This window comes from Dipodomys merriami, unplaced genomic scaffold, assembly GCF_024711535.1.
Source record: "Dipodomys merriami isolate MVZ:Mamm:240054 unplaced genomic scaffold, mDipMer1.0.p SCAF_11, whole genome shotgun sequence".
NCBI lineage: Eukaryota > Metazoa > Chordata > Mammalia > Rodentia > Heteromyidae > Dipodomys > Dipodomys merriami.
This window is the reverse complement of record NW_027202382.1, coordinates 18,329,775-18,353,231: the sequence shown is the minus strand read 5'-3', so window position 1 is coordinate 18,353,231 and position 23,457 is coordinate 18,329,775. Positions and strand designations below refer to the sequence as shown.

Sequence of the window (23,457 nt, the reverse complement as noted above, 5' to 3'; positions counted from 1 at the left end):
TACGGGAGTGGGGGTGGGGGGGATGGTTTCAGTCAGCCAGTGACCAACCAGGACCTGGGACTGCTTCCTTTGACAATCCCCACCCCCTCACCTAATCCTTTCTAGTAAAACACATAGCCCAGTTTCTACTGCTGTGTGTCAGAGGTCCCCAGCCATTGCTGAGAGCCGGATACACACTTCATATTTATTCTAACTTTAAAAAGCTCAAAAATAGTACCAATACTCAAAAATGTGGGGGATTTTATATTGTACAAGTCTAGATTCTGATTTCTTCCCCTCCTCCAAAGGAGTGACCCTGGACCATGTTGTAACCCAGCAACTGAAGAGCACCTGCTCCCTTGAGCAAAGAATGCCACCATCCCTTCTCTTCCCTAATGTCCTTCCAGGTTGGCTGCATCACACACTGGCTGACTGATGACCCAGTAGTTTGCAACCCTCATGCACACAGGGCCATCCCTGTCACACTGTCGGTGGGGGAAACTGCTCTACCCACTGCAGCCGCCTCCTCAGAGTGACGTGAACTGCTCCCCTCACGGTTGCCAGCACACCCACCCTATGCTTTTTCTTTACTCCCAGGTGAGGAACGACCTGACTGGGGTTCTGTATGGGGAGGACATCGAGATTTCAGACACCGAGAGCTTCTCCAATGATCCCTGCACCAGTGTCAAAAAGCTGAAGGTAAGTGCAACTGGCCTTGGCCCCAGAAACACACTGATCTAGCCTTTTGGTTACCCCACAGCCCTCGCTGGGAAAGAGCCTCATGTTCTCTCTGGGCCTCAGTGCATTCCAACCTTGGCATCACAGATTTGGGGAAGCACCCAGGAGGTGGCTTCTTTGGGTGCCCCATGGCTTGCTATCCCGCACTGGCCAAGGGGCTGATTGGCAAGCGCACTGCTCCTCAGAGCTGCAGCAGGGCCTGAGCTGGTATAACTCTGGTATAATTGCCTTTGTTCTCGTGTGTGTGTGTGTGTGTGTGTGTGTGTGTGTGTGTGTGTGTGTGTGTGTGTGTGAGTGTGTGTGTGTGTGTGTGTGTGTGTGTGTGTGTGTGTGTGTGTGTGTGTGTTACTGGAGCTTGAACTCAGGGCCTCAGCACTGTCCCTGAGCTTTTTTTTTTTTGCTCAAAGCAAATGCTTTATAGCTTGAGCCACTATTCCATTTGCAGCTTAACCAGACGTAAGAATCTCACAGACTTTCTTGCTTGGGCTGGCTTCAACCCATGATCCTCAGATCTCAGCTAAGATTACAGGCATGAGCACCGGCACCTGGCCCCTCTGTGTTTTGGAGGGCTTAGTGCCAGGAATTCTCACAGTCACAGTCCAAAGAGCACCGTTGTTTGGGATTGGAAGCCCACATTCCTGACCCCCACCAAATGGCAGTCACTCTAGGGACTCTCTAGTTGTATATAACCTCCACTTGTCATTGTCTATTCTATCTACAAACTCTCCCCAGCTCCTTCTGTGTGCCAGCCCCTCTCCTGGCTCCAGGCACAGTGAGGCTGGATCTCGTGCACAGAAAGAGAGGCACCTCTCAGGAGAAACCAAGGACCTGGGAACACAGACAGGAAGTGACTCATCTCCCACCTTGGGGAGGGGAGGGTGAAGACCAGCTCAGAGGAAAGATATGCCACTGGTTCCAGGCCATGCAGGATGCTGGTAGGACCCCAGCCTGCTGGAACCCTCGGGGAAGCAGGACTGCACGCCAAGGCAGGGAGGGGCTTCCAAGAGCCTGGGAGCCATCGGAATTCCATGGAGCCTGCAGTGTCAAGGACAGAGGTGCCAGGGACAATAGCCAAGATTGGAAAACAGAGCTTGAAGCCAATTTCTGGGAGCCTTGACTGCTGAGTGGAGAAGTTTGGTCTCTTATCTGAGGGCAGTGAGAACACCTTGAGGCTTGTATAGATTTGGCCAGAGCTGTGGCATTCCTTATTGAGAGAGAGCGAGAGAATGCACGTGAGCATGTGCGCACACACATGCACATGCCAGCCCAGTCCTACAGCTTGAACTCCAAGCCTGGATGCTATTCCTGAGCTTTTGTGCTAAAGCATTTCTGGCTTTTTCTGAGTAGATTGGAGATAAGAATCCCATGGAGTTTTCTGCCTGGGCTGGCTTTGAATCATGATCCTCAGATTTCAGCCTCCTGAGTGGCTAGGATTACAAGCATAAGACACCAGTGCACACCTTGGAGTTCTTTCTTTCTCTTCCACTCCTTCATCTCCACACATGACGTTGTTGGCACGGAGACCCCAGATGCCAGCTACTGATGTGCCCCTTCTGATGCCAGTCCAATGAGGGAGAATATCCAGCTAGTGCTTTCCAAATCTTCCAGTTCACAGCTGGAGAGTCTGAGGCCCAGAGATGGGACCAAGGAGGGACGCCCATACATGTGTTGTTGTCACCCCTGCAGACAGAGTCCATGGGTCACACATCCGTCCTGGGAACCCCTGCAGCGACACAGGCTGCCAGGTGGTCAGACCCAGGTCTGCCCAGGCTCTCGTCCTGCAGTGCCACAGGGTCCAGCTGGGCTGTGTGCAGCTGGGGATGGAGGGACGGGCTGTAGTGCCTGGACATTCTCCTGGCACGTACAGGTTTCTCCCCAAGGTGGGGACTCTAAGATAGTTTTGGTCTCAGAGGTCAATTCTGGAGGCTTACAGGGCCTCTGCATGTGGAATAGAGGTCCTAGCTGCTAATCCTCAGGAAATCAGAGCACCCTGGACACCCCACTCATCATCCAGCCAACTACAAGAGGAAGAAGACTGAGGTCAACCATGATGCAAATGGTGACCCCCAAATATCCAGCTTTTCAGTCATGGACCAAGGAACCCATCCTCTGCATGCCCTTGACCATCCCTGGTTCACTGAGTCCTCTGGAAGGAAATGTTATACCCATTTTACAGATGGGGACCTGAGGATCAAGGCAGTGGAGGAACTACCCCTAAGGCACCTATTGGAAGAAACAATTTGGAATTACTACCCAGGTCCCAGTGGTGCCTCCACCCAGCTGTCCCCAACCCCGCCCATGCTGATTGCTCTGAGAAAAGAATAGCCCCAAAGCAGAACTGGAGAAGGAAGCAGGCTATGCTCTGTTGGCCAAGCAGATGGAGGCCTGGTCCCCAGATACCTGTGTGGCCCCTTCCTGTCTATTCTTGGAGCCTCTGCTCCCTGTGCCCTCATACAGAGGCCTCCCTCCCCTGATGCTCTAACTGCCATTAAAAGCTTTGCTCTTCCCATCCCCACCTGTCTCTTCCACTGCGGTTCCCTATCTCGTGGATTGACGCCTACATTTACTCCCTGAGACTTCTGTGACGAAGTGCTACAGACAAGACAAGAGAAATTGAGTCTCCTCCTGTTCTAGAACTCAAAGTATTGGCAGGACAGAGGCTCAGGGGGCTCTGCCACTCATTTCCTTAGTCTTTATCAGCCTGCAGCTGGCAGGGTCAGGACCCCACCGCCATGTATGTGACATGTCCTCCTTTCCCCACCATCCTCCCCATGGAGCCTGCCCCATTCTAGCGTAGTCTCATCTAATTAATTACATCAGCAAGGACCATCTTCTCACATAGCATCATTCTGAAGACCTGGGGTTTGGGACTTCAGTGTTTATTTGTGAGGAACACAGTTCACTCCACTGCCACACTGGGAAGACTATTCATTTCATCCTGTTGTTTCAGCATCTGGGAAGCACAAGTCTCTGGCAATGTCCGTCGGTTCTATTTCCAGACCTAATGGCTCAAACCTGACTTCATGTGTTCCACAGTCTTCTAAGTATGTGTGAATGAAATCCTGAATCTGGACAGACAACACCAGTGGAGCCACACATACACAAAGCACTTGGGAACAGAGAGAAGGCAGTATGTTCTGGAAAGCTCAGAAGAGAACCGAGGCTGTGTTTTGTTTTGTTTTGTTTTTTGTGGTTGTGTTGGAGGATGAGGAGGGAATTAAACATTGGGGAGCAGCACAGGAGTGTACACTGGGGGCAGCAGATGGCAGAGCCGGTGTGCAGGAAAATCAAAATCAATAACACGGAGGACAAACTTGAGATGCTCTTCCCAAATTTGGAGGAAATGGGCAAAGAGATCAATCCAGTGAGAAACAAGATAGCAGTAAGGTAGCAGAGAAGGGGACCCCTAGGAGAAAACCAGGGCACATGAAGTTGAATCAAAAGCAAGGAATTAGCACCAAGCAATACCAGCTGTTATCCTAGCTGTGCATGAGGTGGAGGTAAGAAGATCAAGGTTGGAATGCAGCCCTGAACAAAACATGTGAGACTGTATCCGAAAAATAAACTAAACCAAGAAAAGGCCTAGGACTGTGGCTCAAAAGTGCCCTGCAGAGCAAAGAACAGACTGTCCTGTGTCAGGAATCCTGACATTTGCAGGAGGTCAAAGAGCTGGGGTGGAAGGGGGAAGAAGGGGCAGGCTTTCAGCAGGATTAAGGAGAATCGTTTTTTCTGTTGATGAGGGCACACAGCTCTGTGAGAATGACAGGCTCATGGGCTATTATTGCTCCAAATTACACCTCCCTGAAAGAAGTAAGAACAGCCTGTTGGAAATACAGAGGGGAACTGGCAGAAACTGTGGTGTTTGGAGATCTGACAGATCATCCAAGCGAAAATCAGTAAGAACACAGAAGAACTACATAATGAAATTAATAAGGCTGATTTGATAGGTGGTGGCAAAGTTTGTATCAAGAAAGTCAGAAAATAGCCGGGTACCAATGTCTCACACCTGTAACCCTAGCTACTCAGGAGACTGAAAATAAGGACCCTGGTTCATAATGAATCTGGTTAATGGCTCATGAGACTTTTATCTCCTTATCTCCCATTAGCCACCAAAAGGCTGGAAGTGGAGCTATGGCTTAAGTGCACTAGCCTTGAGCAAAAAAACTTAGGCTCCGAGTTCAAGCCCCAGTACTGGCCAAAAGAAAGAGAAAGTCAGGGAGGGAGGGAAGGGAAGGAAGGAGAGTAAGGAAGGAAGGAAGAGAAAGGGAAGAGGGAGGTAAAGCAAGAAGGAATAAAGGAGGCAAGGAAGGAGAAAGAAAAGAAGGGAAGGAAAGAAAGAAAAGAAAGTGGGAGGGAAGGAAAGAGAGAAGGAAGGAAGCAAGGAGAAAGGAAAGAAGGGATGGGAAAGGAAGAAAAGAAAGTGGGAGGGAAGGAAAGAGAGAAGGAAGGAAGCAAGGAGAAAGGAAAGAAGGGATGGGAAAGGAAGAAAAGAAAGTGGGAGGGAAGGAAAGAGAGAAGGAAGGAAGCAAGGAGAAAGGAAAGAAGGGATGGGAAAGGAAGAAAAGATCTGAGTATGACAGAGACCCCAAACCTGCTCTGAGCAGGGGTTCCAGTGTTCACTGGCAGGTGGAACAGGGCAGATCTCCCCGTGGGGGACAGAGTTCTGGGCCTAGACTGCCCTCTCTGTCCCCTCCTTCCTGAAGTGGCCCTGGCCTCATAGTTTGTGGGTATGTTATTTTAACCATGGACATCTGCAGGTTTTGGACGTGGGGAGTGAGAGGTGAGAGGTATAGAAGGGCAAATATTTTGGTGGACTTATTTTGTTATTTTGAAATTTTAAAGAGAGATTCAGAATCCACCCCAAATCTAATGACTGCTTTGCTGAATCATAGGAGGACATCACTCAAGTCAGAGAGCATTGTGAGAAACCTCAAAAGCCTGCATCTACTCCCAGTCAGCTACACTCCTCCCTTGGGTGTATTGTGTGTTTATGCATGTTCATGTGTGTTTGTGTGTATGAGTGAGTGCTGTGCACATGTATCTTTGCATGTTTGAACATGTGCATGAGCATACACTTGTGTGTTGTATATGCTTGTATATGTGTACATATATGTGTTGTGTGTACCCATGCATGGGTGCATGCATGTATGTAATGTGCATATGTTTGTGTGTATGCATCTGTGTGTATGCCTGCATACACATGTGTACATTGTGTATATATGAGCAAGTGGTCACCTGTGTTGTGTGCATGTGTATTGTACGTGTGTTTGGATGTGTACATGTGTATGTCGCTTAGAAAGCATACAGAACACCATATGTTGCCCCCTCTTATTATAGTAAAATGAATCAAATTAAATTTACCATTGAAACCACTTCTAAGTCTGTAGGTCAGTGGCAGTCAGTGCACTTAGTGTCTCACTGTGGAGACCAGGCTGGCCTCAAACTCAGTATTCCTGTCTCAGCCTCCCAAGTGCTAACTATGACAAGCATTTACCACCAAGCCAGGTTTTTAATGAAGATGTTAAAATACTAACAAAGGGCCTTAGAGAACCCACACTTGGGGATGTGGCACAAAGCTAGGAGGCTGGGAGCAGTTGGTGTGAGCTCCCTGGGCCCTCAGAACTTCCATTTTGTACTTGAAGTTTCCAGTGGTTAGAGAAGCTTCGCTGCCTGCTGCAAGGCTGGAGATGTGGAGGCATCTCTCCTGAGCACCAGTTTTCCCTCTTTCCTGTCTTGTCACAGACTGTCCTTCACTCTAACCCCATGCCTCAACTGTAGCACCAGTGGTTGACAGCTTTTACCACTCATTTTGTACCTGTAAAATGATTGGTTTCACCTTCACAATAATTCCCCAATAGTGGTCTGTCAAATCTGGCTTACCAGGTAGCTTTATAAATAAAGTTTTATTGGGATACATTCATTTGCCACGCTGCTTTAGGCTGCTTTTGTGTCACTGCAGTAGAATTGAATGATTGCAACAGAGACTGTGCAGCCAGTGAAACCTAGGCTATTTACTACTTGGCCCCTTATAGAAAATGTTTACTAAAGGTAGGCCCCATTTTACAAGTAGAGAAACGGAAACTCGGGAAGTTTCACAACATGCCTGAGGCCACGCTGCTGAGTGTGTGGCTTGGATATCAGCCTAGTTTACAGCACAGTGAGGGGCCCCTCACTGCCTGGCCTTGGCCTTCTCAACAGCAGGAAGCTCCCTCCATGGTATCCAGGATAAGTGGCTGACTCAACCCAGAGGTAGGGGAGGGCATCGTTCCTATCCCATGGCTTTTGGAACAAAATTGTGTCACTCAAAGCCACACAGATGTGTCCCACTGTCTGCAAGGCTGTGTGGACACGTGCTAAAATCAAGTTGCCAGCAGAGAGGGGAAGAGAAGCCATGTCTTCCCTTTGTTGATGCCAGCTGTCCTTCCTCTCTCTTCCAAGCTACCAACTATCAGTCAAGTCCTCACAGGCCATCCCTCTGTCGCCAGCTCCTCCACTTTTAGGGACCTTAAAAGTGATTACAGCCAGGCAGCAGTGTGGTTCACGCCTATGATCCTAGCTACTCAGGAGGCTGAGATCTGAGGATTGCATTTTGAAACCAGTCTGGGCAGGGAAGTCCATGAGACTTGTATCTCTAATTAATGACCAAAAGCTAGAAGTGGGGCTATAGGTTAAGGCTAGAACTCTAGCCTTGAGCAAAAATGCTCAGGGACAGTGCCTAGGACCTTAGTTCAAATCACACACACACACACACACACACACACGGACCTTAGTTCAAATCACACACACACACACACACACACACACACACACACACACACACACACACACACACACACACACACAATAATTGCATTGTGCCTATATTTTTCCAAGAAAACTACCCCACTGTAAGATCAACTATCTTCATTCCATCTAAGACATCACAACCACAGTCCGGGGATTAGGATATGGGCATCTGCAAAAACCCCATTGTGCCCACCACAGGGGGACCCCAGAGATGGCCTTGAGGTATACTGTCCTCGCCTCTGTCGCTGGAGAGTCCTAGTGAGAACTGTGCTCCTGGGAAGAGCAGGGGTCAGGAAAGGCCTGGGAGGGGAGGGAGGTTGTCCCCCTTACCCCCAGCAGACAGGAGGAAATGGGGCCAGAATTGCACCTCACATACCTCATCAGTCACAGTCATGCTGATCTCCAGAAACAGGTCCACGCCGTGCCAAGCAGACTCAAAGCTACAGAGCATACACAGCACGCTGTCCCAGCAGGCTGTTTCTGCTCAGAGACACGGAGACGAAAAGTATTATTTTTATCTCAACACATATATATTATTGGAATGCTAAATATACATGAATTTTCAGAATACAATAAGAAACTTTAGAAAAACGGCAGGCTTTTGCTGGTGGGTGCTGTGAACCAGTCCCTCCTCATACCCTTCCTAGGGCTGAGCACATTTCCTGCTCCCGTGCCTTGGGGGATGTTTCTGGTGTATGTGGAGGGGCAGCTAAGAAAGGCTGATTTGTATGAAATAAAAGGGAATATTTATTCTGAGTGGAAGCCAACCCTCTAAGCTTACCCATAGTTCCACAGGTAGATAGATCGTGGCCTGGTTTCAAGTGCCACAGTCAGGGCCTCTGTGCCAGGCAGACCATATCACACCAACTCCAGGGGCTGTGTGGCTGATGACACCTCTTCCTTTTCAACAATCCAGAGCATGGTTTCATGTGGTTTTAGCTAAACCAGTGGAGCAAGATGAATAGGGCTGTGAGGCCCCTGAGAAACCCAGATGTGGTTGAGGGTAGGCTGGGACAGGTGCACAGGTCGCAGGAGGCAGGGATGGCTGGCGAGCTATGCTGGACCTTGGTCATCTTTACCTCCTGTCCTCCGGCCTTTCAAAGGCACAGTAGGTGTGGGAGCAGCTTAGAGCTGCATGTGCAGCTTGACTTTCCTCCCTAGGTGGAGGATGGACATGTGGGTTGCTCTGCTCTGGCAGTCCAGGCCCAGCAAGGTTCACTTTCTTAGCCTGGCAGGCATTGGGTGGTTGAGTGGTAAGACCCTGAGGCTGGGGGCTGTGCTGATCTCTGTGTGTGATCCCAGGGTCCCTGGGAGCAGAGCCTGGGCCCCTTGTGAAAGTGATGTATGATTGTTGTGGGGAACGCCCTCAGAGAAGATGGGAAGCAGGGTAAGGCAGGAGGGAAGCTAACCCAGAAAACCAGCACTGTTCTGTCTGGGCTGGAGACTGGCACGGACACCCATGGAGCTGGCCCCATCTTTTGGTGATAGAGTCTTCCATTCATGGGTCAGTTGTTGGCTGCTGTCTGAGGGGGTGGAATGGGGATTCTCAGGCCAGGAAGCCCATCAGCCAAGGGCACTTCTCAGAGATGGAGCAAGCTATTGGCAGCCCCATAATTGCTATTGGCCATCCTATGGCTAGGGTCCAGGGTCCACTGCACCTGAAAACATGTTGAGTTCTTTGGGTTTCTGTTTGATCAAAGTGGGCATAATAATGGTGTCTTTTCCAGTGTGGAGATCATGTACCTGTAAAAAGCACCCAGGGTCCAGACATGGGCTCTCATGACTGTCATCCCAGCTACATAAGAGGCAGAGGTGGGAGATCATGGTCCATGCTGGCCTAAGCAAAAACTGAGACCCTATCTAAAAAAGTAACAAAAGCATCAGGGACTGGGCTGTCTTACATGGTAGAGTGCCTGCCTAGCAATTGGAGACTCTGAGTTTAAAGGCCAAGTCTTCCAAATAAAAATTAAGAAAGGGCACAAGATTTCTGCCTTGAATGTAACTGTTAAGGTCCTTGTAAATTGGGGTTACATGAATTCCTGGCATTAGATTTTCCTTCCTTCCTTCCTTCCTTCCTTCCTTCCTTCCTTCCTTCCTTCCTCCCTTCCTCCCTTCCTCCCTTCCTCCCTTTCTCCCTTCCTCCCTTCCTCCCTTCCTCCCTTCCTCCCTTTCTCCCTTTCTCCCTTTCTCCCTTTCTCCCTTTCTTTCTTACTTTTGTGCTGGTCCTGGGGCTTGAACTCAGGGCCTGGATACTGCCCCTTTTACACATGTCTAGCACTCTACCACTTAAGCCACAGCTCCACTTCGGGCTTCTTTTGGGATTAATTAGAGATAAAAGTATCATTGACTTTTCTGTCCAGGCTGGTTTTGAGCCTTAGATCTCAGTCTCCTGAGATCTTCTCAAGTTGGGCATGTCGGGGGGCGGTATTTAAGAGGGTTTCTAAACAATGGATGAAGGGGGCCCAAGAAAGAAGGCTAGGGCAACCGAGGGCTCCTCCCCCAGGAGAACCCAAGACCCCATGAGACTTCTGTCTGCCACCCTTGGCAGATCCGGGGTGGGAAAAAGCCCACGCTGACTTCCCACCCTCTCCATGGCTGCTCCCTTGCCAATCCCTTTCCTCAGCTTGAGCCCCGAGGATGTGAACATAGATTTCCATTATGATTACACCCCTGGGCCCAGCCATTGTCACTTGTCCAGCTCAGGTAGACAGTGGAGTCATCACTTGTCCATTTTCATCATCTACTCTCACTGCAGGAGGCCCTGCACAGAGCCAGCCCTGTCCACGACGGGACACAGGTGCACCACACACTGCCCTGGGCACCTTTCCCTTCGGTCACTCTCCTCTTGTGGGACCTTCTAGACCCACCTCAGAACTCATACTGTCCCACACATGTTGAGTGAGGATGAGCTCTGCCCCTGGCAGAGGGGCCCTTGGTAGTCAGGACCCCTGCCAACTCTAAATTTCTCTTTGCACTGTCTGGACTTGGAAAGGACACAAGCTGAGCAGCGCTGACCAGTGGGATCTGGAGACTTCAATGGAGCACACACCTGTGTGTGAAGATTCGGTGCTCCCCCATCCTTTCCAGTACCCCTGAACCTTCCCAAAGCTGCTGCTCCAGGGCGAAGAAGCAGAAATACCCATGATAAGCTCACACCGGTAGCTCATGTCTGCCATCCTAGCTACTCAAGAGGCTGAGATCTGAGAATCTAGGTTTGAAGCCAGCCCAGGCAAAGAAAGTCCCAAGACTCTTTATCTCCAGTAACCACCAAAAGAAGCTGGAAGTGGAACTGTGGCTCAAGTGGTAGAGCACTAGCCTTGAGAAAAAATGTTCAAGGGTAGTTGGACCAGGCCCTGAGCTCCAGCCCAGGGACAACACACAAAAAAAAGGAACGCAGGAAAGGAAGGAAGGAAGGCCCATGCTTTTCATAGGTCCCAGGATAAGCAGACCCCATGTAGGCAGCACCCCGAACTCTTTATCTGCCTCTCTAGTCTCACCTCCCTCCCCCGCCCCATTCCCTCTGTGCCCTCTGCCTTTCCCTGGGCTCTAGGCTGTCCCTCACTAGGAGCTTCATGGGGCCTGCCCCTCCCATCTGCCATCTGGGAACAGGCAGGACCTTTCTCCAGGGCTCCCTGAGAGTCAGTCTGTGGGTGCTATAACACTCTTGGGTACTGCTGGTCTCTCTGGGAAAGGACTAAACTAAATCCGTGATCTTTGGGGCCCCATCCAAACTTAACAGCCTGGGAGCACAGAACCAGGTGGTCTTTCAGTAGAGTCGTCATGGCAACAGAGACACGAATGGTCCATAGGAGGCAGAGCTGGTTATTTATCTGTCAGCAGGTGGTCAGGTGATTAGCCATGAAGATGTGTGTCCCGTGGTCCATTTGAGAAATGGGCATGGGGATTGGCACTGGTCCTAGGACTAGCAGGTGACCCATCAGTACAGCAAGAGCACCTGCTAGCTGCTGAGAGCCAGGTATGGTGTCTGATGCTGCCCGCAGCAGCCTTCCATAGCGAGGGGGCACTCAGTGGGTGCTGATCACGAAGGACAAGGTGCCCTGCTCCAGGCCTGGGGGGAGGGGGTGGAGACCAGAAGGGATTAGGAGGGAAGACAGGTAGGTAAGTGCACTTGTGCCATGGTGCAGGGCAAGCCACACAGGGCACCAAGGCCACAGGGGAAAATGGCTGCTGAGTTCAGTGGGCCAGAGCAATAGCTTGAGGTGCAGGGTTTGGAGCTGAGTCAGAGGGGCAGAAGGGAGGTTGAAGGGAATTCCGAATGGACAGTTTCCAGAAAGGAGGGGAACAAATGGGTGAAGTTGGAAAAATGATAGTTTCCTTCCTTCCTTCCTTCCTTCCTTCCTTCCTTCCTTCCTTCCTTCCTTCCTTCCTTCCTTCCTTCCTTCCTTCCTTCCTTCCTTCCTCCTTCCTCCTTCCTCTTTCCTCTTTCCTCCTTCCTCTCTTTCTCTCCCTATCTCTCTCCCACCTCCCTCCCTCCTTCCTTCCCTCCCCCTCCCCTCTTCCTTCCTTCCTTCCTTCCTTCCTTCCTTCCTTCCTTCCTTCCTTCCTTCCTTCCTTCCTTCCTTCCTTCCTTCCTCCTTCCTTGGGCTCAAACTCTCAAGACACTTTCTCTTAGCTTTTTTTCTAAACTCTGTGCTCTCTTGCTTGACCCACAGCTCTACTTTCAGCTTTTTGCTAGAAGTTCATTGGAGATAAGAGTCTCATGGACTTTCTTGGCTGGTCTAGGTTTGAACTGTAACCTCAGATCTCAGCCTCCTGACTCCTACTACCATGGAGAGGTGGTAAGATGTGCCAGAGAAGTAAGCCAAAGTCAGTGGGTAAAGAATCTAGAATGTTATAAGGAATTCAGATCTGAATCTTGATGGGACCCCATTGTCCAGTCTGTGGAGGCCAGGTATGGGGTGGGTAGGATAGGTTGGAGGGTAGAGATCCTCTGATCCCCATGGAAGGAGGGAGGTAATTAGAACAAGGTTGGCAGGCTACAGAGACTGGCTGATTCTGGAGCTGGTGAGCAGAAAAAAACAGCAGGTTCCTGTTAGAGTTTGGATGGGGGAGGAGAAGGGGGACCGTGAGTGCAAGATGGTTCCCATGCTACTAATTCTAGAATGAGAGCCATTCCCAGAGATGAAGGGGGGGAGAATGGGGGGGGGAGATGGTGGCTTCCGCTGGGGACATGCTGCTGGCAGGACACATGAGGTGTCCTATGGATGGCAGGAGATGAGGCTGCACCCAAGTGTCCACAGCATACACAGGGCATGCGTAGGTGGTGATGGGGTTGACCGGGGTGAGCAGCAGAGCAAAGAGGTGAGAACAGAATGGGCAGTTGGAGAGAGGCAGAAGATGAACTCATTGAGGAAGAGCTCCCATGAGGGGGGAAGGGACGGGGCAGCCTGAATCCAGCAACGGGCTTTTGATAGCATGAGTCCTGCACTACCCAGCAAGACAGCAAGGGTCAGCTCCACACCAGAGATGGAGAATGGGGGTTCAGTCGGGCACTGGTGGCTCACTCCTGCAATCCTGCCAATCAGGAGCTCTGAGGACCGTGGTTCAAAGCCAGCCCAGGGCAGTGTCAGTTGCTGAGACGCTTAGCTCCAGTGAACTGGCAAAGTGGCACAAGTGGTAGAACACTAGCCTTGAGAACAAAAGCTCAGAGGCAGTGTCCAGACCCTGAGTTCAAGCCCTCCTGCTCCCCACACCATACGCGGCCACAAAAATGGGGGCTCCAGGACATAAGACCCAGGGTGTGCAGCTGGAAATGGGCTTAGAACCCACAACTCATTATCCCTGTTGCATCAGAGAGTAGATGCACCATAAATAAATGGATGAGTGGATGAGTGGATGGACAGATGGAAGTATGGATGGATGAATTAATGGATGGATGGATGGATGGATGGATGGATGGATGGATGGATGGATGGATGGATGGATGCTGTTAGTAGGAAGCAGTATGCTACAATTGAAGCCATAAGGAGGACGGCCCAGGAGTATGCGCCTGGGAGTCTGTCCATGAACGGAAGCAGCTTGGACTTTTTATAGCACTGCAGTCGTGGCGGTGACAAAAGCTCGTCTTCCGTCAACTGCTCTGCGAAAGATCCTTTCAAGTCTTTTCAGAGCAAGCATGCTCCCCCTTCTCTACTTTCCATTCTTGCTTGCAAACGAAGGATGATTTTAGCAGGCAGGCCCTCTTTATTTTGCTAAAGCACACGATGAGGAAAATGGCCCCCCTAGTCAGCACTTTCCAATTTTGAACGATGCTAAAAACTGATCCATAAGGGCTGGCTCCTCTTTTCCATGCGTCAGAGGCCCGCAGGCCTGTGGAGGGGATGAGGACCCACAGTGAGGCCACAGCTCCTATCAGGCTGGGCCACCCAGGAGGCCATCGCTGGGGAGATGGTGCTGGACAGGGCCCAGCTGGCCTCCTGGATGCTCAGCACATCCTCCAGGCCTGGTGCTGTCTGCAGGGTGGGGTCCAGGCTGTGTCCCCATCCTCGAGCATGACCAAGAGCCCAGAGGCAAGCTCAGCCAGACGCTTGGTAAATCTTTGTTGAATGGCTGAGTTCCAGGGGTCATTGTACAGCTTGCACCTGTGAGCCACACTGAGCTTACGGAAGCGATCTGCTTCTTGAGTTGGTAGATGTAAGTTTTCCTTCAAAGTCAAGATAGGTCAGGGGAATGGGGAGAATGGCAAAATACTTCCTGAACCGTAAGGTAGCTGGCACTTAGAAGCACTTCCCTACCTGCCAGGCACTGTGTCTTGTGCTTCAAGGGGATTATCTCAGGCAATCCTCCCAGATTATCTCAGAGAAAACTGAAGGGGGTGCCAGGGAGTGGGGGGAGTGGGGGAAGCTACCTGAGGCCACCTGGGTCTGTTGGTGGTGCTGAGGTTTTCATATACCTGACAGAGATCTACTGTCAAGGAGGTAGAAAATTCTAGAACGGGGGGGGGGGGGGAGGGGGGAGGAGAATATGGCTGACTTGGGTCTTGTCCCTGCCACCAGCTCCCCAGGGGACCTCAAAAGGGCCTTTCCTCCCCTCCAGCCTCAGTTTCCCCACAGGTAAGGTGAGTAAGAAGATTGAAGAAGGGCTCCATATGAGTAGAGGTCCCCCAGTAGCCTGGGTAGGAGGGCCTGTTCTGTGTCCAACCCTCAGGGATACCTGTCACCGCTTCCCTTCACCTCTGTTGCCTTTTTATCCCCAGGGGAATGATGTCCGGATCATCCTGGGCCAGTTCGACCAGCACATGGCAGCCAAGGTGTTCTGCTGTGTAAGTAGTGCGGGTCTGTCTGTCTCTGGCATCTAGGATCACCAAGCCTCTCCCACCAGGTCACTGCACTTTGCCTGGTCACTGCGGCCAGTCGTGAGGGGTTGCAGGCTGCAGTCTGGACTCCCTGGAGCAGAAGCTCCATGCTCAGTGCTCTGTCCCCTATCCAAGAGCCTTCAGGGCAGGGCTGGGCAGTCACAGAGACTCTGAATCACCTGTTCCCACCTGCCCCAGCCCCTTAACTGTCCCCCACCTCCCAGGCCGCTCAGTCAGATGCTCATCAGAGCTCACTGTGGGCACTGGCCAAGGGAGGGAAACACTTAGACCCCAGGGCCACCCAGGTCCTGCCTGCTTGCAGGCCAGAAGTGTAGGACAAGTGAAAACTCTTCATGCTCTCATCCTGAGTCCTGTAAAGCTGGCTACAAAGTATACACCCCGTGTGACAAGTCATAAAGGTCTTTTTTGTTTAGGTTTTGAGACAAGGTCTGGTTGTGTAGGTAGCCCAAGCTGGCCTGACCTCTCTTTCCTTCCAACTTTACCTCCCAACTGCTGAAATTACAAGAGTACACTACCACGCCCACCACAAAAAGCACCTTTTCTCCTTTGACCATTCCAGTAATAGTAGGAGTGAGGAAGCTGTGATCCTCCCATTTTCCACGTGGGGAAGTAGAGGCTTCCACCCTTCACCCCTATTGCCAGCCCATGGCAGGCTGGGCCCCAGGCCCTATTCACCTGACTCCTAACCCCATCAAAACAATGAACTTTTTCTCCCTATGGGCTTCTAACTTGGTTAACTCTGTTTCCACTTGGATGCCCCTGGTTCCCTGCTACTCCCCAGGACAGGAGTAAAGCCCACAGAATGAGAGCCTGGGCACCCAAGTCATTGTCCACCTGCCAATCTTCCCCTCCTTGACTAAGGCCATGCTGGGTGACATTGTGAGAGATTGGTCGGCCACAGATCTCTTTTCTCTTGTACCTTGGGGTCAGGAAGTTGAATGAGGTTGTAAACATCAGGCTTGTAGGGACGGCGGAAGTTCTGAGATATATTGGATGGCAGAATCAGGGAGCAAAGAACCTGGGCCTCCTGTGTCCCTGGGCCTGATTGGGTCTGTGTCCCTAGGCCTGGATGCCTGTGTTCCTGAGGCTGGTCAAGCCCATGTCCCTGGGCCTGACTGGGCCCATTTCCCTAAGCCAATAGGGCCTGTGACCCTGGGTTGGCTGCCTTTCTCCCCAGGCCTGGCCAGGCCTGTGTCCCCACAGTGCTGGACTGTCACCCCCCCCACTTCTCCCTGACAGCACCGGTGCCCTGGGGTGAGGGTGACATTTCCCCTAGAGCTTTCACCCCTGAAACCTTCAGAGAGGTTTGCTTAGAGCTCGAGGCTGGGTGTCCAGGCCATATGTGGGACCCCCGGGCGGGGAGAACCACTGCTTGAGGCCACCTGGGGGGGTCTCTGCTGAAGGTCCCATGGGGGGTTCCACCACCCTCTCTACCCTGGATGGAGGAGCAGGTGACGATGGGGGGCTATCAGAGCAGATCCCTTTGAGCATTCCTGCCCCTGCCGCGTTGTGGCACAGACCAGATGGAGACTGCGGTGGCTTTGCCAGCCAAACACCACCGCCCAGCTTTGCCGTACCATGCTGGGCTCCCCAGATCTGAGCGGACACCCGGTGGGAGCGCAGATACCAGCCAGCGCAGGCTTATTTATAACCCAGGGCAAAATGTACACTTGAGCTGCAGAGCAGCATGGCTTGTCACCGTCTGTGTCTCCTCCACCTTAGCTGCTCTAGTCTAAATCCCCAGCCTTCCGAGCTCAGTTCGGGGCTTAAACAGTGCCAGCTGTGTGTCCTCAGGCCAGCCGCTCAACATCTCCAGCTCCTAGATGCCTCATCTCTAAAACAGAAGCAATAATTCCTTGCCTGCTTGCTCCCTTGGATAAAGTGAAGGGGTGTTTATGTTGATTGGCCATGAGGCCTAGCTGCTGCAGGTGGAGACCTCATTTAGTCATTCCATGGGCAAAGCTGTGTTCCGGAAAGTTCCCTGTAAGGGGCTGGCCCCCAGGGAGGGTGGTAGACCAGGGTACTAGTCAGTTGACCCAAGCTTCTGCTCCGCCTCCTCCTCACCTAGTGGTCCTTGCCTCAGAGCCCTGGACGGACACCTGCTTGGGTGTCCAGACAGCCCTTGAGCATTCCAGCATGGGCCCTGGACTCTTACATAACTTGCCTTCCTTGCCCATCGTAGGTGGACATGGAGGGCAGCTGCAGGCAGGATGTACAAATGGAAGGGGCCTTGGGGCAAGATCTGAACTTATACATGGCATGCCCAGATTAACACATGCAAAAATGTAGAGACGTCTCAGTTTACCAAGTAGAATCTTATAGGAACTTCCCACTTAACAATTAACAGTCCTGGCTATTTGAAAAGTACCGTGCTGGCCACTTAGTAGCCATCATAAGAGGCACATTTTTAGGACCAAAGACAAAAAAATATCCTACTTTATTTCCCCAAAGACCTATTATATTTTCTCTTTATTAATGGTGAGAACAATGTAAATCAGCTTTTTCCCCTTTTCTCTTATATCACCAGTAAGCTCACCATGAAATATGTAGATTAATTTTGAGTGGAATCTTTTATCTGTTTGTCTATAGATGGTTCTCCTCAACTCCTGAAAACATCGTATTTTTATGCTCCCAAGCCTTTCTGTTTTCAGTTTCATTCCGTGCTTATTACTTTGTGATGCATGTTGTCTATAAACTATCTCAGATCCTTGACAGGATGACAGGGTGGAGACAGAGTAGGTGATTAGGAAAGGGAATGGAGTCTGGAAAGAAGGAAGCCTGATTCTTCCCAGGCCTCTCAAAGAGCCAACATCTCACCACTGCCTTCCCGGCCTGTGTCTCGTTCAGGCCTTCGAGGAGAGTATGTACGGTAGCAAGTACCAGTGGATCATCCCGGGCTGGTATGAGCCCGCCTGGTGGGAGCAGGTGCACATAGAGGCCAACTCATCCCGCTGTCTGCACAAGAACATGCTGGCTGCCATGGAGGGATACATCGGTGTGGACTTTGAGCCCCTCAGCTCCAAGCAGAACAAGACCATCTCGGGGAAGGTCAGTGCCTCCGTTTGTCTTTCATAGCCTCAACCCTCCCCTCTCCCCCCTGTCCCCCAATCCCGATTCATCCTGGCTGATCATGTTAGCCAAAGGTACGTGGTTAATGTTCTGGATGGCGCTGTGACATTGAGTCAATGACTTGGCCTCTCTGAGCCTTGACACGTGTAAAAGGGAAATAGCTGTACATGCCTCCAAGGGAGCAGTGAGGTACTGAGGTACGGATGCGTCATAGCTGAACCACACTGTGGTTGGCTGAGAGGCGGGGACCTGGCTTGCTTTGTTGTTGTTTTGGTGCTGAGTCTTGACATCAAGGCCTTACACTCTCATTTGGCATTTTTGCTCGAGGCTGATGATCTACCACTTGGGCCACAGCTCTGATTCTAGCTTTTTGCTGGCTAATTGGTGATAAGATTCTCATAGACTTTTCCTGCCTGAGCTGGCTTCGAACCATGATTCTCAGATCTCAGCCTCCTGAGTGGCTAGGCTTACAGGTGTGAGCCACCAGCATGGGCTTGGCTTTTGCAACACCAACTACAGGGCTGTCAAAGCTTGGTCAGGGCTCTGTTCTACACTCCCATGACCTGGAATGTGGTCTCATTCATGTCTCATTGCTCTGTCCTGGGCTGGAGTGAGGGACCCCAGCTGGATAAGCTTGATCTGAGCCCTCCATCCTGCTGCTTCCCTCAGTCAGTGGGGCTGACAGCAGATTGTGCAGGGTGCTGGCACAGCTGAGGGTGAGACCACAGATGGGGGAACCGATGTCTTCTACCCACTGCCCCTGGGAGTCCCAGGACTGTTCAAGGTCGAGGGTGCCTGTGACAGTATTTCTAACGTCCCTGTCTGGACCAGGGCGGGGGGCGGGGGGGGGGGGGAGAATCTAGATTGAGGGGTAGTGGCCCACGTGAGAATAGCTGTACTTATGTTTGCCCTGACTGAGCCAGGTCCCAGGGCCCCCACACATGGTTCTTCCACCCAACCCAGGGCTCTTACAGATCCCATTCCATTTAAAGGAAGAAAAAAAAGAGCATCATAATAAAGTGTGTGTGTGTGTGTATATATATATATATATATATATATATATATATATAATTTTATTCATTATTTAATCTCAATCAGAGCCAACGTCTACAGCAATGATTTATGGATTTGTCAAAAGGTAGCAAATCATTAGGATGGATTTTGTAAACAAGTCCTTAGATCATGTTGGCACCTGGTTAGAAAATGCCTAAGGAAATGTTTTCATACCAAAATCAATGCCTCTGTGGAAAAGAAAAACTTTTTGAGTTGTTAAATAATGAGCAGAAATAAGTCATTTTATTTTGGTAAATGTTATTTTTAAGGGTGTCAAAATTAGCAATTTATTAAGATACTTGGTTGCACAGATATCTTTAAATCTTAAAAAAAAAAAGTATGAGAAATTAGTATGAAATTTGAGGAAAATGCAAAAACTTAGGAAGAAACCCCCAAAGGCAGCTGGATAAGAGGTTAACTGGAGACCTGGGGAAGGTCAAAGTTGTGAGGTGGAGAGGTGGGCGTGGCCTGTGGAGGCGTGGCCTGGAAGGGGCATGACCTGAAAGGGGCATGACCTGAAAGGGGAGGGGCAGGGACTGAGAGGGGTGGGGTCTGAAAGGGGTGGGGCCGGAAAGGGGCGGAGCCTGGGTTGCAAGACTCAGAAGGGCTGCAAATGCAGAGAATGGAGCATGCATGTCACCTTTCCCCCAGTGGAGGGAGCTGCCCAGGGGAGCACAGGCCTTGGGAATGTACCTTCCTCAGGAAGGTCTCCTGAGGAAATAGCCTAGTATTTATAACAGCGTCCTCTACTTTTGTTTTCTACTGCTTTACCTGAGTGTACAGGAGGCAGCTGCTCCCCACAATGACCCATACCTGGGACACTTTGGGGCTGCTCACTCACCCTACAGTTATGAACAACCTAGATGACTCCAAACGTCAAAGAGATCCAGCCTTGTTCTTGCAATTTCTGAAGCAAAGGGTGGCATTTCCCATGCAACCCCATGGTGACAAGGTAACCGAAATCACCCAGGGAGGCCTGCCACCTCTGAGAATCAGAAAGTGTCAGATCCACCCCAGAGATAAGTTAATGTCTCCTCCCACCCATCCTCAGTTCCTGTCCAAGCAGAGGACCCACTAATCATTTCCCTACCTGTCCTTCAGAATCCCCCATCCCCAGCCACATAGGACCCATTGACCCCTGTGTTCATGTTTAGCTGAACTGATGACCTTGAGTAGTGTCCCTCCTACCCACCCAGCAGCCCCAGTCTCTACAGCCTGGGTGGACACAAAGGGCAAAACTTAAGGATGCTAAAAAATTCAGTAATCAAGATGATAGACAGATGATAGATTATATTATATAATCTGTAATCTTTATGTAAATACTATCTATGTAATCTATATAGATTCTATAGATATAGTTATATCTATATATAGATACAGATATATAGATACATCAAAGTGCTTTCTTTAGAGAGAGTTGTTGATAAGAAAAATTTTCATGATCATTCTCTGCTCCTAATCCACTGTGAGACTGGGACAGCATGCCCACTGTACCCATGGGGAGACCCCAAGAGTGTTCACCAGAGCCATGCGGGGTATATTGCTGTGGGCTTAAGGTTACATCTTTTGGTGTCTATATAAGCCTTGAAGTCTTTGTCTTGTAGGAGGGGCTCTGATCCATCCTGCTGCTTCTTACAGCATCGTCAACTTCAGTGAAGACTTTAAAGTCTTCCAGGGCAATTACTCCAATCCAAATTTCATAGATCCCAACTTCTGTCTGGGCCATAGTTTCATCAATCTGCTTGTTTGCCACAACACTCTCACCCCAGAGCATGATGGGACAAGAGCACAGGTGAACTTTGGATTGTTGCAAACAGTCATTTTATAGTCCTGGTCATCTCTGAGTTGGGTAATTAATCAAAATAATATTTTATATAGGATTTTTATAGCTAAAAAGCTATTTGAAATGGTTAAGGAGATTTGGGAAGCTAATTTAAATACATCTACCTTGAAGTCCTATAAATAGGTTGTTTTAATGGACAAAAATTCTTTCATATGATCTACCCCCAAAGCTATGAGGGTATTTTCCACCTTTGTCTTATAGAAGCTTTGGTGTTTGGTCTTCCACATTTAGATCAACATTCAACCTGACAATGTGTGCTTGTGTGTGGTATGAGGTAAGGATCGTGATTCCTTCTCTTCTTCTTTCTCTTCTCTTCTTTCTCATCTGGTTTTATGTTGGACCCAGAATCATTTATGGAAGTGCTCAACTTTCCCCATGGTGTGCTATGATGTCAGCTCATTACCAATCAAATGGCTGTGGGTACATGGTTCCATTTCCAAACCTCATTTTCTCTTTCAGCTCTTTGTCTTTCCTCAAAATACCTTGGGTTCTCTAGCTTTGTACTATTAGTAAGTAGGTCCTCCTCTGTAGTAATTCTTGGAGATTGGCTCAGCTATTCTTGGCCTTTTGCATTTCCATATACATTTTAAATCAGGTCATCATCACATGCACAAACCTGTCCTGGTTTTTGTGGGAATTTATTTTTATTTCATTTATTTTTATCAAATCTGTGGATTGATTGAGGAAAACTGGCTATTTGGTAATGTAGTCATCCACTGCAAAACTTTTGCCTATTTCTGCATTTTAGTAAGTTTTCAATTTATGGGTAGAATTCTCACCCATGTTTTGTTTGGTTTATTTCTGGGCATTTGATGTGCTGTGATGAATTCGTGTTCAACATTGCTCTTGGGGTCATTCTCGAGGGTGGGATTTCTGAGTCATAGGGGGAGCACATGCTCAGCTTTAGTAGACACAGCCCAGCAGTGTTCTAAAGTGGTTACACCATGTTACACCCCCTCCAACCGGTAGCGGGGCTCCCAGACACTGAACATGCTTACCACATTGGGTGCTATCAGGTTTTATTTTTAGTCAATCTAGGGGGTGTGTGGTGTTATCTCATTTTTGTTTTAACTTGCGTTTTCCTGATAGCTGATGAAGTTGGCATTTCTCACGTCTTTGTTAGTCACTTTGATACCCTTTTTGGAGTTGCCTGTTCAAGTCTTTGGCCTGTTGGATTATCTGCTTGTTCCCCACAGATTTGCAGTTCTTTTTTCACTTAAGAATGGCCTTGAAGGTAGGTAGAAACTTCTTAAATATTCTAGATATGAAGCCTTTGATAATTATCTATATCATTTTCTCCCATTCTGTGGCTTATCTATTCATTTTAGATAGATAGATAGATAGATAGATAGATAGATAGATAGATAGATAGATAGATAGATAGATATACACATACATATACATGTACATGTACATATACACAGTACTGAGGCATAAACTCAAGTACCCTACTACTTGAGCTACACCTGAAGTTCTGAATATATTTTGTTGTTGTTGTTGTTTGTGTTTTATGTGTATATGTTAGTCCTGGGGTTTGGAATTGAGGCCTAGGCACTGTCCCTGAGCTTTTATTACTGCAGGATAGAACTCTACTCCTTAAGCCACAACTTTTTGGTGCCTAATTAGAAATAAAAGTCTTGTGGACTTTTCTGCCTTAGCTGGCTTTGCATCATAATCCTCAGATCTCAGCCTCCTGAATTGCTAGGATTACAGGCATGAGCCACCAGTACCTGACTCATGATATATTTTGATGAACAGAAATTCTAAATTTTAATATAATCCAACTTACTTTAAGATATTACTTATTTATTCTTATTTTATTGAGGATTTATTATTTATTTATATTTATTTTATTGGGGATTGAACCCAGGGCCCTGTGCATGCTAAGAAAGTACTGTACCACTGAGATACATCCCCAACCCACATAATCCAATTTATTAGTCTTTTTATTAAAAGTATATTTTTGTTCTGGGTAAGCATTTTTTATGGTACCAGATCTTTTGCTTACCCAGCTTGCTTGCTTGACCAATTATCATTTGAGCTATTCCTCTAGCCAGGCATTTTAATACTTATTTTGGAGATGGATCCTCACAGATTTTACTACTCAGGCTGTCTTTGAATTGTGATCCTCCCAATCTCACCTTTGTGGGTAGCTAGTATTATTACATACATGGTCCACCAGTAGTACCCAGCTGTGATTTTTGTGCATCCAAGATCATGAAGAAATTTTCCTATCTTGTCTTTTTTTTGGGGGGGGGGGGGTCCGGTCGTGGGGCCTGAACTCTGGGCCTGGGCGCTGTCCCTCAGCTCTTCAGCTCAAGGCTAGAGCTCTACCACTTGAGCCATAGCGCCACTTCCGGCTTTTTTCTTTTTGCTTATGTGGTGCTGAGGAATCAAACCCAGGGCCTCGAGCATGCAAGGCAAGCGCTCTACCACTGAGCCACCTTCCCAGCCCCGTATCTTGTCTTTTTAAAATGTTAATTATACCTTATATACTAAAGTGTAGAATCTACATACCTGCTCCAAAATAATATGTTTTCCTTATGGACAGTTGATTCAGGACCCTTTATTGAAAGGGCCCTTATTCCTAACTACAGTATCATCTTTGTCATAGATCAAATGACTGTCTATAGTGTGGATAATCTGTGGGCCT

The 23,457-nt window shown here is 49.2% G+C and overlaps 1 protein-coding gene across 1 annotated transcript in view; it reads left to right on the top strand.

Annotated features, from left to right (window-relative positions):
- The window catches only part of Gabbr2 (gamma-aminobutyric acid type B receptor subunit 2), a 336,688-nt gene that overhangs the window by 186,950 nt on the left and 126,281 nt on the right, over positions 1-23,457 (top strand). The window contains exons 4-6 of the mRNA XM_070010539.1: positions 577-678; positions 14,720-14,785; positions 17,687-17,887. Coding sequence (XP_069866640.1) covers positions 577-678; positions 14,720-14,785; positions 17,687-17,887 — 369 coding nt within the window. The remainder of the gene's footprint in view (positions 1-576; positions 679-14,719; positions 14,786-17,686; positions 17,888-23,457) is intronic.